Source organism: Sebastes fasciatus, chromosome 19 (assembly GCF_043250625.1).
Source record: "Sebastes fasciatus isolate fSebFas1 chromosome 19, fSebFas1.pri, whole genome shotgun sequence".
NCBI classification, from domain to species: Eukaryota; Metazoa; Chordata; class Actinopteri; order Perciformes; family Sebastidae; genus Sebastes; species Sebastes fasciatus.
The window spans coordinates 3017203-3032191 of record NC_133813.1 but is presented as its reverse complement, the minus strand read 5'-3'; the positions used below and the strand labels follow the sequence as shown (position 1 = coordinate 3032191).

The window sequence follows — 14989 nt, the reverse complement described above, 5'->3', positions numbered from 1 at the left end:
TGCCCGGGAGTCTGATCCCGGGGGACCGCCAGAGTCCCCGCCAGATCAGCAAACTTTCTGTTGCTGCCGTTCCACAGGTTCTACCCAGCGCTCCACCCAGCGCTCCACCAGTCCACTGGGACTCCTGGTGCTGGAGTTTCTGCTAACTGAAGGTCCATCTCCCGGAGCCCCTAATAATAAATGAAAGTCAAAGTTAACGCGATAATAAAAAAGCTAGAGTGAAGGTATCATATGAAACTAGAAAACCTGATGAATCCATCGGTACCAACCATGTCATACAAGCTGTCACGCAGGAGGTTAAATAACGCTCCAAACTTTCGCTAAATTTTGGCGAGGAAAAACTGTCATGGCCATTTTCAAAGGGGTCCCTTGACCTCTGACCTCTCGATAGGGGAATGTATCAGGGTTTTTGTCCAAAGAAATGTCCAATAAAAAGTCTGAAAAATGTCTGAAAATGGTAAAAAAAAAAAAAAAAAAAGGCAGAAAAAAAATCTGAAAATTGTCCAAAAAAAAGTCTGAAAAATGCCTGAAAAAAAGTCTGAAACAAAGACAGAAGAAAAGTCTGATACTGGTATCATATGAAACTAGTAAAACTGATGAATCCATCGGTACCAACCATGCCATAGTAGCCTGTCATGAAGGAGGTTAAATAACGCTCCAAACTTACTCTCAATTTTGGCGAGGAAAAACTGTCATGGTCATTTTCAAAGGGGTCCCTTGACCTCTGACCTCCAGATCAGTGAATGAAAATGGGTTCTATGGGTACCCACGAGTCTCCCCTTTCCAGACATGCCCACACATTGTTTTGTGTTGTTAATTGATTTCCAATAATAAATATATACATACATTTGAATAAAGCAGCATATTTGCCCACTCCCATGTTGATAAGAGTATACAGTATACTGCATATACAGTATATACAGTATATATATGTATATACTGTATATATATATATGATAATCCCTCTGTGTTGTTGTCTACTTCCCAGAGGTTGCTCCAGCAGTGAGACGGAGAGTGAAGCTGGAGATCTGTTAGAGCAACAGTTTGAGGAGCTGAACAACAAACTGACTTCGGCCACCGACCCCACGGGCTACCTCCGCATGGTGTCCAGAAACAACCTCTTCAACAGGTCACACTTTAGCTTCATGTTTAACATGGTTCACATTATACCTGCTCAACTTTAGCATGTTAGCATTCAGCTCAAAGCATTACATGTGTGTATCTGTATCTGTGTGTTTAACAGAAGCTGTCAGAGCATGACGAGCCTCTACAGCGCCACAGTGTCTCCAGCGAAGGACAGCTTATCATCTCCTCCTTACCGGCCCAGTAACATCAGCAAACCTCCTCTACGGGCCCTTTATGACCTGCTCATAGCACCGATGGAAGGGGTGGGTGTGTGTCTGTGTGTGTGTGTGTGTGTGTGTGTGTGTGTGTGTGTGTGTGTGTGTGTGTGTGTGTGTGTGTGTGTTTGTGTGTGTGTGGGTTTGTGTGTGTGTGGGTTTGTGTGTGTGTGTGTGTGTGTGGGTTTGTGTGTGTGTGTGTGTGTGTGGGTGGGTGTGTGTTCATACATCATTTCTTCTATATTTGTATACCTTTTTTAAACTGGATCTGTGTGTGTTGTTTGGTCTGCAGGGCCTGATGCACAGCAGTGGACCGGTGGGCCGACACAGACAGCTGGTGTTGGTGCTGGAGGGAGAATTGTACCTGATCCCATTCGCCTTGCTCAAAGGCAGCTCCTCTAACGAGTATCTCTATGAGAGGTTCAGTCTCATCTCTGTTCCGTCTTTAGGCAGCCTGGGAGCCACAAGCAAGGTAAACAAATCATATCTTTAAAAAGATCTTTATCTTAAACGCTGTGATTGTAATATACTCTGTGTTAATTGATGTATTTTTGTTGAATTCTCCTTATAATATTCTATATGTTGCTGTTGTATGTTTGTAGTCTTGTATGAATTTATCAGTGCTGGAGGAAGTATTCAGATCCTTTACTTCAGTAAAAGTACCACAATGTAAATATACTCAAATACAAAAATACTGCATTCAAAATGTACTTAAAGTATTAAAAGTTTAAAAATGTACCCTGTTCTACTATTATATATTCTATCATTAGATTATTATTATTATGCATTAATGTAAAAGCAGGATTTTACTGTTGTAGTTGAGCTCATTTTGAATTATTAAAGGGACTATTTGTAAGATTCAGAAATGCTTGTTAACAGCGACACCTGTGGCCGTGAAGTCAACGAAAGTCAGCGTCGGGCTCACGCTTGCTCGCTCTACATATACCTGAACGAGCATCGCTCAACACAGTGAGGAGACACACGTCAGCTAAAAGCACAATATCACTCTATATTTCAGCTGCTTGGCAGTAATGTTAGCTGACCAGACGACGGTCTCTCCATGAATCAATGCTGATCCTAGTGTTGGCTTTTCCTGCTCAGCGCAGGCTTCAGCAGCGGGGCTCCTCAACGAGTTACGTTATCGCCTCCCGACCGCAGCCGGCAGCCGAAGACACCGGCACCCGGTCGGTAACGAGACGATAACGTGTCTCTCTGCGGAGCTCCGTCACTTCACAAGACACGGGAAACCTCTGTTGGTCTGGAGGAGCTGCAGCAGTTATTTCTGCACAAACGTCCACTGAACATTCACTAGATATTCTCAGAGCTAAACTAACTCTTCTGCAGTGTGGAGTGAGCGCGCGTTCACGTCTAGAGGTGGAGCGAGCTGAGCGAGAACGCGCGCTGTCTGAGTGAAGGCAAGCAGGCAGAGGAGACGAGGCTCTGGCCACACGCGAGCGCGCATATGCGAACACGCATGTGTCCCGACCCGCTACATTTATACGCTTACAAAGTTACAAACAGTCCCTTTAAAGGAAAAGCAGCAAATCTTTTCATGAAAAATAACTTTAACAATTATTAAATTGTTGACAATTAATTTTCTGGCAATTGATTAATCAGCTAATTGTCTCAGGTGTATATCTTCATATGTTTTGTGTGCAAAAATATAAATGAAGTTAGTAAGTAACTAAAGCTGTCAAATAAAGTCAAAAGTACAATATTTCCCTCTCTATCTGAAAAGTAGTGGAGTAGAAGTGGAAAGTGGCATGAGATTAAAATACTCAAGTTAAGAACAAGTACCTCAAATTTGTACTTAAACAGTACTTGAGTAACTAAGTACTTAGTTCTGTTCATTCCACCACTGGAGTTTATGTTTAAGTTGTAACAGTGATATGATATATGGTATTTTTATTGTTATTGGCTCCTTAAACTGTAGAAAATCTCTCCAGAATGTAAACTCATATCTGCTGACCTGTGTTCAACCCACAGCCACATCCTCGCCGCGGCGGTCCCTTACTTTGCTCAGATGGCGGCTCAGTGGCGGCGGTGGTTGGGGCTCCTCGCCTGCCCCCCTCCGTGATGGACCGCTGGCTGTGGGGCCCGTTACCTTCAGCCCAGGATGAAGCTCTGTGGCTGGGGGAACAGATGGGATGTCACCCCCTGACTGGAGCCAACGCCACCAAGGAGCGCGTGCTCGCCGCTCTGAGTCAGGCAGAGTGCGTCCACTTTGCCACTCACGTATCCTGGAAGCTCGCCGCTTTGGTGCTCGCCCCCAGCCAGGAGCACGCTGGGTTAGAGGGGGCCGGCGGGCGACCCAGGGAGAAGTCACCGTGTGGGGGGTCGACCTCGGGGGACACCGCTGGTCAGGACAGAAGGATTAGGGGTTCGTTTGCAAAGAGCCCGGAGAGACTGCGAGGAGCGGAGGAAACGAGCGAGGACGGCGAGAGCATGTGTGACATGGAGAGTGTGTGTGACAGTCCGCCGCTTCATGACTTCCTCCTCACTGCTGCTGATATACTGGACCTGTGTTTAACCGTCAAACTGGTGGTTCTGAGGTATAGAACTGTTACTCAGATTTAACGTTTCACCTGCTAGGTTCCACCTGACCTCTGACCTCCCGTCCCCTTCAGGTTGTACCCGGAGTCCAGCAGCAGGGTGACGGCCGATGGCGCGGTGGGTCTGACCCGGGCCTTCCTGGCCGCGGGGGTCCAGTGTGTGTGCATCTCCCTGTGGCCCGTACCGATAGCTGCCTCCAAAATCTTCACACACACCTTCTACACCGCCTTGCTCAACGGGACCAAAGCCAGCGCCGCTCTGACGGAGGCCATGAAGAGTCTGCAGAGCAGCAAGCACTTCTCACACCCGTCCAACTGGGCCGGTGAGCAAAACACCAACACACATGAACACCAAGCACAAATCTGCCAGCTGTGATTAATGACCATAACAGAACTCCCACTCATAAACGGCCTGAAATATAGCAGAGATTATAAAAGGATAGTCGATTATGATGATTTCTTTCCTATGAATTTCAGTCTGTTCTCCTACATCGTACGTAGCTATACCTACGAAAAGTAATGCACTGAAATGTGTCCCACAAAACCAGTTCCTTTTTAATCCACGTAATCGTGAGATCTTTTTTTTCGGACATTTTTTTCGGAACATTTTTTCAGACTTTTTTTTCAGACTTTTTTCAGATCTTTTTTTCAGACATTTTTCAGATCTTTTTTTTCAGACTTTTTTTCAGACTTTTTTCAGATCTTTTTTTACGGAAATTTTTTTAGATCTTTTTTTTAAGACATTTTCAGATCTTTTTTTCAGATCTTTTTTTTTGGACATTTTTTCAGACTTTTTTCAGATCTTTTTTTATCAGTTGCTATAAGCCTCGTAGATGGCGGTCAGAAACCGCAAAGCAACACTTTCTGACACGTTGTAAAACAGGCAAGAAAACCACTTAGTTAAGTTTAGGGGAAAAGATCATGTTTTGGCTTAAAATAACTACGTCCCCTCCACCCCAGTGGTCGCTATAGATCGCTGTTGTTTTCTTTTATTCAATGGAATGGTTAAGGGGTTAATATCTGTTTGTGTGTGTGTGTGTGTGTGTGTGTGTGTGTGTGTGTGTGTGTGTGTGTGTGTGTTTTCCTTCAGGCTACATGCTGGTTGGCTGTGATGTGAAGCTGAACAGCCCCATGTCGCTGGTCGGCCAGGCCCTGGCAGAGATCCTCCAGTACCCAGAGAGGGCCAGAGACGCCCTCCGAGTGCTGCTCCACCTGGTGAGACTCCTCCACACTGATCAGGATATTAACACAGTCACACTGTTTACACTGTTTACACCAGACTGGAGCCATCGTGATTAATTTAACACCTCAGAGCCACATGAGCTCTGTGAGTGGACAGCCAGCTCTCCACCAACACCTGTTATAACACCACAGGTAGAATGTGACTGAAGTACACATTTGAGGAACTCTTACTTTACTCTTTACTTCACTATATTTATCTGACACTTTTAGTGACTTTACAAATTAAGATTTTTGCATGAACAAACATATGAAGAGTTTATAAAATATGATGTTTAGTAATAAATTAACAAAATATACAGGTAGAACTGAAACGATTAGTTGATTGATAGTAAAATTGATTGCCAACTATTCTGATAATTGTTTAAATATTTGTCATATAAAAACATTTCATGGTTCCAGCTTTTCCTTTTTAATTGTTTTAATCATTTTTTTTAACTGTATTTAATTATTTTTTATCTTTTAGTTATATCGTACTATACATACAAACCCCAACACACATACTGTATGTACAGACAAGGAATAACAACAATAACGTAAAATATCCTAATAAAATAAATAAATAAAAATAGATAAGGAAGATAGATTTTAAAATTTATTATAAATAAATAAATACAAATTTAAATAAAAATAATAAATAAATAAAAATATATTATAAATAAATAATATATTTTTTATTGTTTTTAAATTAAAAAAATCCCTAATATATGTCCTTATATATAAAACTGGATCAAAAATAATTAATCGAATCGATTACTCAAGTAAAAAAACAAAACTCAACTTTTATATTAATGCATGAGTAATAATAATCTAGTGATATTATATATAATAGTACAACAGTCACAGTTTTAACTACATTTTCCTGATTATACTTAGATACTTTTACTGAAGGAACAGTTTCAATTCTATTGGATTATTTTCACAGCGTGGTATTCGTACTTTTACTGAAGTAAAGGATCTGAATACTTCCTCCAACACTTGTTAATACTTATTAAGACTTTTAGGGTGATTGCAAACACAGTTTTGCATCATTTCTGATTTTAAAGATCAAAAAGTACATACTGTATATGAATATGTTTCCATACTATAGTGAGGTCATGTCCATCACTACGTTTCATCCCCTCCCCCAGTTTCATGATCCACAGTCACCAGAAAATGCTTTTCTCAGCACGTTGTCTTCCCTCCGTCCTCCTGCTGCTTCTGCTTCATCCCTTTCCCGCCATCTACTAAAAAAAAGACAATACTTTTATCTTAAATCAATACAAATTCTGTACAGTATCCAGCCGGCTCCATCAATCAGATCTCCATTAGAGCATGCTGCTTACTGATATATCCCCTTTAAACGGCAGCTCAGGGCCACATCAGAGAATCCTACTGCGTTTCAGTCCGTTTATGTTTCTCTAAGAGTCTCTTATCAGCTTCAAATATTTTATATACTATATACTTAGACTATAAACTGTGTTACCTTCATCACAATGATCAAATGTTTTGCGGCTCCAGACAGATTTTGTTTTGCCTAAAATGTCTCTTTTGATAGTAAAGGTTGCTGACCCCTGGACTAAATGCTACACACTGGCCCTTTAACAAAGGTCAAGAGTGAAGACCTAGAATAAAATATTGTAACCTATAAATAACAAGCTATTACAAGCTACTAACTATTTACTATTTCGTTTTTGATGCCATAACAACACACAAGGAAAGGTAACGACTATGATGTGATACCTTATTTTGCTCATAAGGACCAGGACTGTTGATTGATTGATTGATTGATTGATTGATTGATTGACGATGAAATGGACCGGTCGGTTCATGTTGAACACCAGCCAGGAGGCCAGAGTCTGAACTCTCTTTTCTCTCTACAGGTTGAGAAGTCTTTGCAGCGTATTCAGAGCGGCCAGTGTAACCCGATGTACACGTCACAACAGAGCGTAGAGAATAAGGTCAGTGTGCTGCTCTCTCTTTATCTTTAAATGTCAGCCTCTGTGTCTCCTCCTCCACTGATGTCCAGGTGTCCTCTCTCTCCTCCGGGGCAGGTCTGCGGGGTGCCCGGGTGGCAGGCCCTCCTGTCTGCGGTGGGTTTCCGGTTGGACTTCTCCGGTAGCGGCGCCGGTCTCCCTGCGGCGGTGTTCTTCCCCACATCGGACCCCGGGGATCGGCTGCAACAGTGCAGCACCACCCTCCAGGCGCTGCTCGGTAGCACAGCTCCTCCATTATTCAAAATGTCTCTTGTGTCAATCACACTGATAGAATAACAACCTGTTGAGTTAGTCGGTTAATCCCTCCAGGATCCAGACTGTATTTCACCATGTACCTCCAGAATCTGACCACATTACTTAGTTATAAATAATCATTGTAACTAAAAGAAGCAAATAAATTAAATGTCTAATTACCCTCATATGTCCGTCCTCAGGTCTCACTCCTCCAGCTCTGCAGGCTCTCTGTAAACTGGTCACAGTATCTGAGGCCGGAGAGCAGCTCATTCATAAGGTACTGGCATGTTGTGTAGTAGTGGCGACATTATTCATTCATACCAGTGGCGAAAGAAGAAGTACTCCGTTCCTTTACTTCAGTAAAAGTACCAATACAACAATATAAAATACTCCACTACATTTAAAAGTGCTGCATTTGTTATTTAAGTACAGAAGTATTATCAGCTAAATGTACTTAAAGTATCAAAAGTAGAAGTACTCATTGTTCTGTAGTTTAGTCCAGTGGTTCCCAACCTAGGGGTCGGGCCCCTCCAAAGAGTCACCAGATAAATCGGAGGGGTCCTGAGATGATTAATGGGAGATAAGAAGAAGAACAAACTAAGTTCTGACCCTGTCAGATGGTTTGTTTCACAGATCCATCTGAGAAGCCGTCATTGTAAACTGTTTGGAAAACGGCAGGCACTTTCAAAACATACTTGGCAGCTGATTGGATGAACCATCCGTCAATCAAACTAACGAAAGCGAAACTAACCGAAGGCCAAGAACATCACCTTCAGTGCCGTTCTTTGCTCTCCTTTCAATGAAGAAATGTGCTCCAGTTCTGATAGCACTGATGTTATTGCAGCATCTACTCTAACCTCTTCAAGAGACGCCATTTCTGTTTAGAACGAACAGTCGCTTCTTCGTGTCGCCTCACACACACCTAAACCACACCTGTAGCTGCAGTGGCTCCTGACAGGACACTGATTGGTCCGTGGTCTGGCTTGTTGGACACAAACGCGTTACTTGAAGCTTGACAAGATGGACTTTTCTCTGACATTTGACCCTGCGATTCTTGCGTGATCTTGTGACATCGTGATAATTCAGTTGCCGTGCAAGTTTACATTCTTTCGTCATGTGAACGGTTATTTAAATGAACCCATGTGAGGACTCCTAAGAGATCACAAGTTGGGAATCACTGGTTTAATCTTTAACAGTGCACTGTATTTTATAAGATTATCATTTGTTTGTTTTAAACGTAAAATTTTAATCTGAAAAATAACTAATAGCTGTCACTAAATGTAGAGGAACAGCAGGAGAAAGTTACAAAATAGAAATATTAGTACCTTAAAATCATACTTAAAGGAGCAGTGTGTAGGATTTGGGGCACATTTTTGCGTCGACCACCGTACAGTAGTTCTCCGACACGCTTGGCACACAGGAGAAGTTTCAGTTGATTGCAATCTGCATCCTCACCACTAGATGCCTCCAGATCCTACACACTGCTCCTTTAATAGGACACACTACCACTCACTTTGCTGTCATTTCTTACATCCATCTGTTTACTTGTCAGTCAGAGGGACCTACAGTAGTTACCTCATCATCCATGCATGGCTCAGTGTGCAGTGACTCAAACCCAACAGTTACTCAGGAATAAACCACTAAAGTTCTGTTTCCTCTTTCTCTCACACACCACCTCACTAAGGCGGTTAAAAGCATGGTGGGAATGGTAAGTGTTTCATGATGACTCTGAGTTCAAAGACAGTGTTAGAGCGGTCAACGCAGGCACACAAAGATAACAGTACATTATGGTTGATGTGAAAGATGTGGGTGCTACATGGATCTTGCTTTAATGAGAAATGTAATGACATGTGCTGCTTTCCTCTCCAAAGCTTCACCAGGTGCTGGTTCAGCTGCAGTCCGGAGATAAAGAACAAGACTTCTCACTGGCTCCCATTCAGGTGTCGATAAGCGTGCAGCTCTGGAGGCTTCCAGGCTGCCACGAGTTCCTGGCTGCGCTCGGTGAGTCCTCAGCAGAATAAAAAACAAGTTTCACTTTTATTTTGAAGTGAAACTAACTGCTACAAACAGCTCAGACTAGATAACAATACATTTATTTAACTAATTCAACCAGTTTTCATTTTACGAAATGACTATCATGCATGAAAGCTTATTGTTACTTGGGATAAAAATGGGTCTCTCTCTGGTGTTGGAGGAAGTACTCAGATCTTTTACTTAAGTAAAAGTAGCAATACTACTCAGTAAAAATAAGTAAATGTACAGAAGTATTATCAGCAAACTGTATATAGAGTAAAAATACTCATATGCAGATTGGTCACTTAAAGAGTTTTATTTATATTTACACAGCAGCTGGTACCACGTTCTAATCAGGTATACTTCATGAGAGGTTTCTCAGTTATAATAATAATAAAGCTTTAATATTACATCATTTATTTATGCTTAATAGTCATTATCAAGGACAATTTATGTGTAACCACGTTGAAAAACATCCATTCTTGCTGGTGAACATCCTCCTCTAATATTACTCACTTTTATCTTTTTAACTTTTCATCAATAGGACCGCTCCTATCCATTAAAATTAAAACCTGCACCTGCAGACTTATAAACTTTGTATAACATATACTTTTATTAGAAGGTAGTATGCAGGATTTTAGATAGTGACGATGCAATTCAACATAGCTCCAATAGAAAGCATGAAACTGATGTGCTGCACAGAGAGTTTACAGCTATTATGATCATTTTCAACTCCTGTCTCTGGTTGGGCTTCTACATGTACAGTGTAATTAAAATACACAGCTTTCAGTATCATAAAACCACAATACACTAACATGGAAACACAATAAAATACACACACCACCATACACTAATACACCTTGGTAATTTACTGTACAATTAGCTAGATTGTTACAGCTCTGGTTGCGTTTACCTTTGTTGTAAACAATTTTATGTCTGGAATTATTTAGATTTCAGTTGTTCATGTGTTCCAGAGTTGACATGTCTTTATGGAGAAAGCTGATCTACTTTTGAAGTTTATTTAATACTGTAGTATTGTGCATAAAGCACAATGTTTTCATCTTAAAGTTAGAGTTAGAGGTGTAAATTAGCATAAAATGGAAAGTAAAAGTACCTCAAAATATGACTTATACAGTACTTGTTTACATTCTGTCTCCTTCAGGTTATGACCTCTGTGAGGTGGGTCAGGAGGAGGTCCTGCTGAAGACCGGAAAGCAGGCCAGCCGGCGCATCATGCACTTTGCCCTCCAGTCTCTTCTGGCACTCTTTGGTGAGAAACTGAAGTTTTCAGAAAACTTGTAATACAAAAAATAATTGTCTTAATGTGAGTAATCAACTGGGGAACCTTCATGGTGATATCTATGAGTTTAAATGTTTACCTGTCTCTTTCATCAGACTCCACAGAGCTTCCTAAGCGGCTGAGCATGGACAGTTCTTCGTCCCTGGAGTCTCTGTCGTCGTCCCAGTCGGCGTCCCAGCCTCACTCCTTACCCCTCTCCTTCAGCTGCTACCCCTCTCAGCCCTCCTTCTTACCGCCAGTCTGCCCCGACAACCTCTCCTGCGACGCCATCTCCGTCTACAGCCTCAGCTCCCTCGCCTCCTCCCTCAGCTTCCTCTCCCGACCCGAGCCCGCGGGAAGTGACATCATCAGCCAACGCTCACATCAGCAGGAGCCGGATAGACCCCGCGGTGGAGGCGGCCTCTACGCCTCGCACCGCCACTCGGGCGGCATGTCGAGAGGTCGCCTGACCAATCAGGGAGGAGGACAGTCAGGAGAAGGTGAGGAAGAGGAGTATGAGGGGTACTCCATCATCAGCAGTGAGCCGTTGGGGCGAGGGAGGAGAGAGTGTGACACGCTGCCTCTACCTGCCGGACACCGACACGGCAGAGGAGGTGCTGGGAGAGGCTCTGCCGGGGCTCATGGGTACCCTACTACAACTTCCTCCAAGGGAAGCATCAGCACGCCGACATCTCCCATTAAAGCTCCGCCGCTGCCACTGAAAGTTTCCTCCAGCCCCAAGAACAAGCAGGAAAAGTAAGTTAGATGTTGTTGTCAGAAAAGAGCGATGTGGTCCTTTCTAAAATGTATAGTTTATAGTTTGATATGATACCAGTATCTACACGCTAGCTTTAAAACTGAGCCCACTACGACCTAAAAATCACAAGTTACGATTGCGTTTAACGTCTTAGCTAATTTGCATCTCTTGTTCCTCGGTGGATTCATTTCAATACAACTATAATATTCTCTTTTTTCCAGCTCACCTCCTCAGAGGACGGGGAAAGGGAAGGTCAGCAGCTCTGAGTCGGACCAGTCCAGTACTGAGACAGACAGCACGGTGAAGTCCCAGGAGGAGAGGACGGGGCCGGCGGGACAGCTGGATCCTCAGGAACTGGCCCAGAAGATCCTGGAGGAGACCCAGAGCCACATGCAAGCTGTGGAGAGTCTGCAGAAGGCCAACATTAGAGGGAAGACACCGAGGGGGCCTGAGGGGAGAGAGGAGGCTCACGCCAGGCAGCCCTCGCTGTCGACTCCCACAACCCCGACTTTGACTCCAACTGGAGGAGCTCGAGGGTTCCAGCCCTCTGAGACCAGTGCGTTCAGCAGACCTCCCAGTAGAGCCAGTCTAAAGGCCTGCTCCTCTCCTCTCTCCCTCTCTAGTCCTCTTTCACCTCGCTCCACTTCTGTTTCAACACCTCCCTCGACCCGACCTAAACCTCCGTCCCGCTCCTCGTCGCTGCAGAAAATCAGCTCCGGCTACAACAGCCCAGCTCCTTCCTCTCCGTCTTTATCTCTCTCTGTGAAAGAACAACCTTTCCCCACCACTTCTCCAGATGTGCAGACTCAGCTCAAACTGAAATACCCTACCTCACCTTACACCGCCCACATCTCACCTTCCCACTCTCCTGCTGGCAGCGCCCCATCGCCGGCGCTTTCCTACTCCTCCACAGGATCCGTCTCAGCCTCCTCCAGCCCCGCTAACACCCCCGAACTCAACCAGTCCAGACGGGATCATAAAGTCCAGGCCATTCATAACTTAAAAACCTTCTGGGCCAACGCCGGCCAGAAACACGAGGTGCCCTGCCCCGCCAGTCTACTCCGAGGTGGGAATAAAAAAATGAGTACAGTTCAGAAGGATGTTTTGGGTTTGCTTAATCTCTCACCTAGACATGAGTCTGGCAGTAAAACTGCAGACGGATCGGAGGATCACAACACTGGCGGCAGACCGAATGGTCACCAAAAACTGGCGGGTAAACCTCCTCCACCTCCATCCTCTAAAGGAGGCATCAAACTTCCCTCTGGGAACGGATACAAGTTTCTCTCACCTGGACATTTCTTTCCATCCTCTAAATGTTGAGAGCTGGGATGTTGGGCCAAACTCCTGTTACATTCTTGGTGTTTTTACTATGACAGAAGCTGTCCGTTTGCCAGCTAAATACTACCACATTTTTAGCAATACCTGCTGAAGACTATGATAAAAAAAAGTACTGTTTCATACTGACTGATTTTACACATCACTACTTTTTTGTGTGAAGGGATGTTAATGTTTTGAATGTGATGACTGTGCCTTCTTCTGGACAGAGCTGGAAGGACAAAATGACTCTTAGAGAAGTGTTAAGTCTGGCTTTAACTGTGTTTTCATGACTGACCAGAGAGCATGTGTCTCAATGCCTCCACGTACTGTTGACTGAACGCCTGAGAACATTTTCTGTCAACCTAAATGCTCGCTATATTTGTGTAAGTTGATCTTGATTTATTGTGTAATAATTATTATTGTTAAATGTCATTATCAATGCTTCTTGTTGTCATTTATTTTGTAAAGTAAACTGTGTTTTCCAGTCATTATTATACATTTTATAAAGACAATTAAAGGAAGACGTAAGGAAAAGATTTTGATATTTTTTATGGAGATTTGATTTGATGTGTGATTGTCAGCATGGTACCTCTTGCTGTTCGGTGTGTTAAGTGACTTTATAATGTACAATTTTACAGCGGTGCCAGACTCCTATTTAGAAATATCTCAATTCTCAAGAAGTGGACGAATAAAAATGTTCCTTTCCTTGTTTTGCTTCCATGACATAAATCAATTCTCTTTCTACTTATAATAAACATGAAACAGTAAATCTTAGATTAGATTTCAGAAGTAGTAATATTTATCTAAATTCTGCAAAAATGCATTATAATCCAGTGGTGGGAAGTAATTTAGTACATTTTCTCAAGTACTTTTTTTGAGGTACATGTACTTTACTTACTTTATTTTGGCAACTTTATACTTCTACTCCACTACATTTCAGAGGGAAAAAGTTGTACTTTTTATTCCACTACATAAATTGAATTGCTATAGTTACTAGTTACTTTTTTTATCTGAAAATATTAGTTAGAAAATAAAAAATATGAACATAGAATAACAATAACATGATATACAATAGCAAGATGTGTAATTATGGAGGACGGAACCTGCCAAAAATAAATGAATGAAAAAAAAAATGACTTGATAAACAAATAAATGTCATTAAATGTAGCAGTAATGATATTAAAAATAAATGTAGCCATTAATTGATAAAATGTGACATTAATTGATATTTCTATTTTAATTTGCTCTTTTATTTATTTTTGCTGTAATTCCCTTATTTATTTACTCTATAAACAAAGGACTCCTAGTACTACTCTCTGTTTAATTTTCCCTTTTATTTATTTAAGTACATGTATATTTGCATAATGAGGCAACATTGCATAAAGAAATGTGTAAAGAAAGGTATAAAGAAACAATACAGAAATGAATAAGTTTGGGGAAATAAATAAGTTGTGAAATGCAAAGGGAAAACTGTGCATAAATAAATACATGCATTTAAAAATAAATATAAAATAAATAAAACATTAAGTGCAAAAATGAAATAAATAAATACATAATAAATGCAAAAAAATAAATGTATAAATAGAAAATAAATGCAAAAATAAATAAATACATTTGAAAAATAATAAATAAATAGAATAAATAAATTTATAAATAAATAAAAGGGAAAGTTAAACAGAATAGTAAACAAATAAGGGAATTAATACAAAGATAAATAAATAAAGAAGCAAATTAAAACAGAAATATCAATTTATGTCACATTTTTATCAATTAATTAATGGCTACATTGATTATTTTTGCTACATATTTCTTTATTTATCAAGTCATTTATTTATTATTCATTTATTTTTGGCAGGTTCCAAGATTCAAGATTCAAGCCCTTTATTGTCATTGTGTAGTACAAATTAGATTGTGACAATCCCATAGGTGCTAAAAAAGATAATACAATAAAAAAAGAGATAGTGCAATATAAATATATAAAAGATAATACAATATAAAAATACAATATGTATATTGATGAGATGACAGTTTTGCCAGATTACAGTTTTGCCAGATTATTGCACAACGTGTCCGTCAGATAATTATATAATTGTATATATTCTGTCCTCCATATGCAATGACATATTATATATATTAGCAAAGTGTGCATGTTACAATTTCTATTTTGAAATAAAATAAAATTAGTTTGTAAACCAATGTGCAAATTCCACATGTGCAAGATTATTACAACAGAATGGAGTGTGGTTGTGACAGAAACTATAAAGCTGAGAATGTAGTAAATC

General features: G+C 41.2%; 1 protein-coding gene across 3 annotated transcripts in view; it reads left to right on the top strand.

The window, feature by feature from the left end:
* Positions 1 to 13416, top strand: part of ttc28 (tetratricopeptide repeat domain 28) — a 132504-nt gene extending 119088 nt beyond the window's left edge. For 2 of the 3 annotated variants that reach the window (XM_074618020.1, XM_074618022.1), the window contains 14 exons: positions 989 to 1129; positions 1244 to 1388; positions 1633 to 1812; positions 3327 to 3892; positions 3968 to 4215; positions 4983 to 5107; positions 6994 to 7071; positions 7165 to 7324; positions 7542 to 7618; positions 9026 to 9049; positions 9213 to 9342; positions 10517 to 10624; positions 10750 to 11389; positions 11612 to 13416. In XM_074618020.1, the coding sequence (XP_074474121.1) occupies positions 989 to 1129; positions 1244 to 1388; positions 1633 to 1812; positions 3327 to 3892; positions 3968 to 4215; positions 4983 to 5107; positions 6994 to 7071; positions 7165 to 7324; positions 7542 to 7618; positions 9026 to 9049; positions 9213 to 9342; positions 10517 to 10624; positions 10750 to 11389; positions 11612 to 12710 (3721 nt within the window). In that variant the 3' untranslated portion in view covers positions 12711 to 13416. The remainder of the gene's footprint in view (positions 1 to 988; positions 1130 to 1243; positions 1389 to 1632; positions 1813 to 3326; positions 3893 to 3967; positions 4216 to 4982; positions 5108 to 6993; positions 7072 to 7164; positions 7325 to 7541; positions 7619 to 9025; positions 9050 to 9212; positions 9343 to 10516; positions 10625 to 10749; positions 11390 to 11611) is intronic. The other variant, XM_074618021.1, reaches the window with a different exon arrangement.
* Positions 13417 to 14989: the final 1573 nt, after the last annotated feature.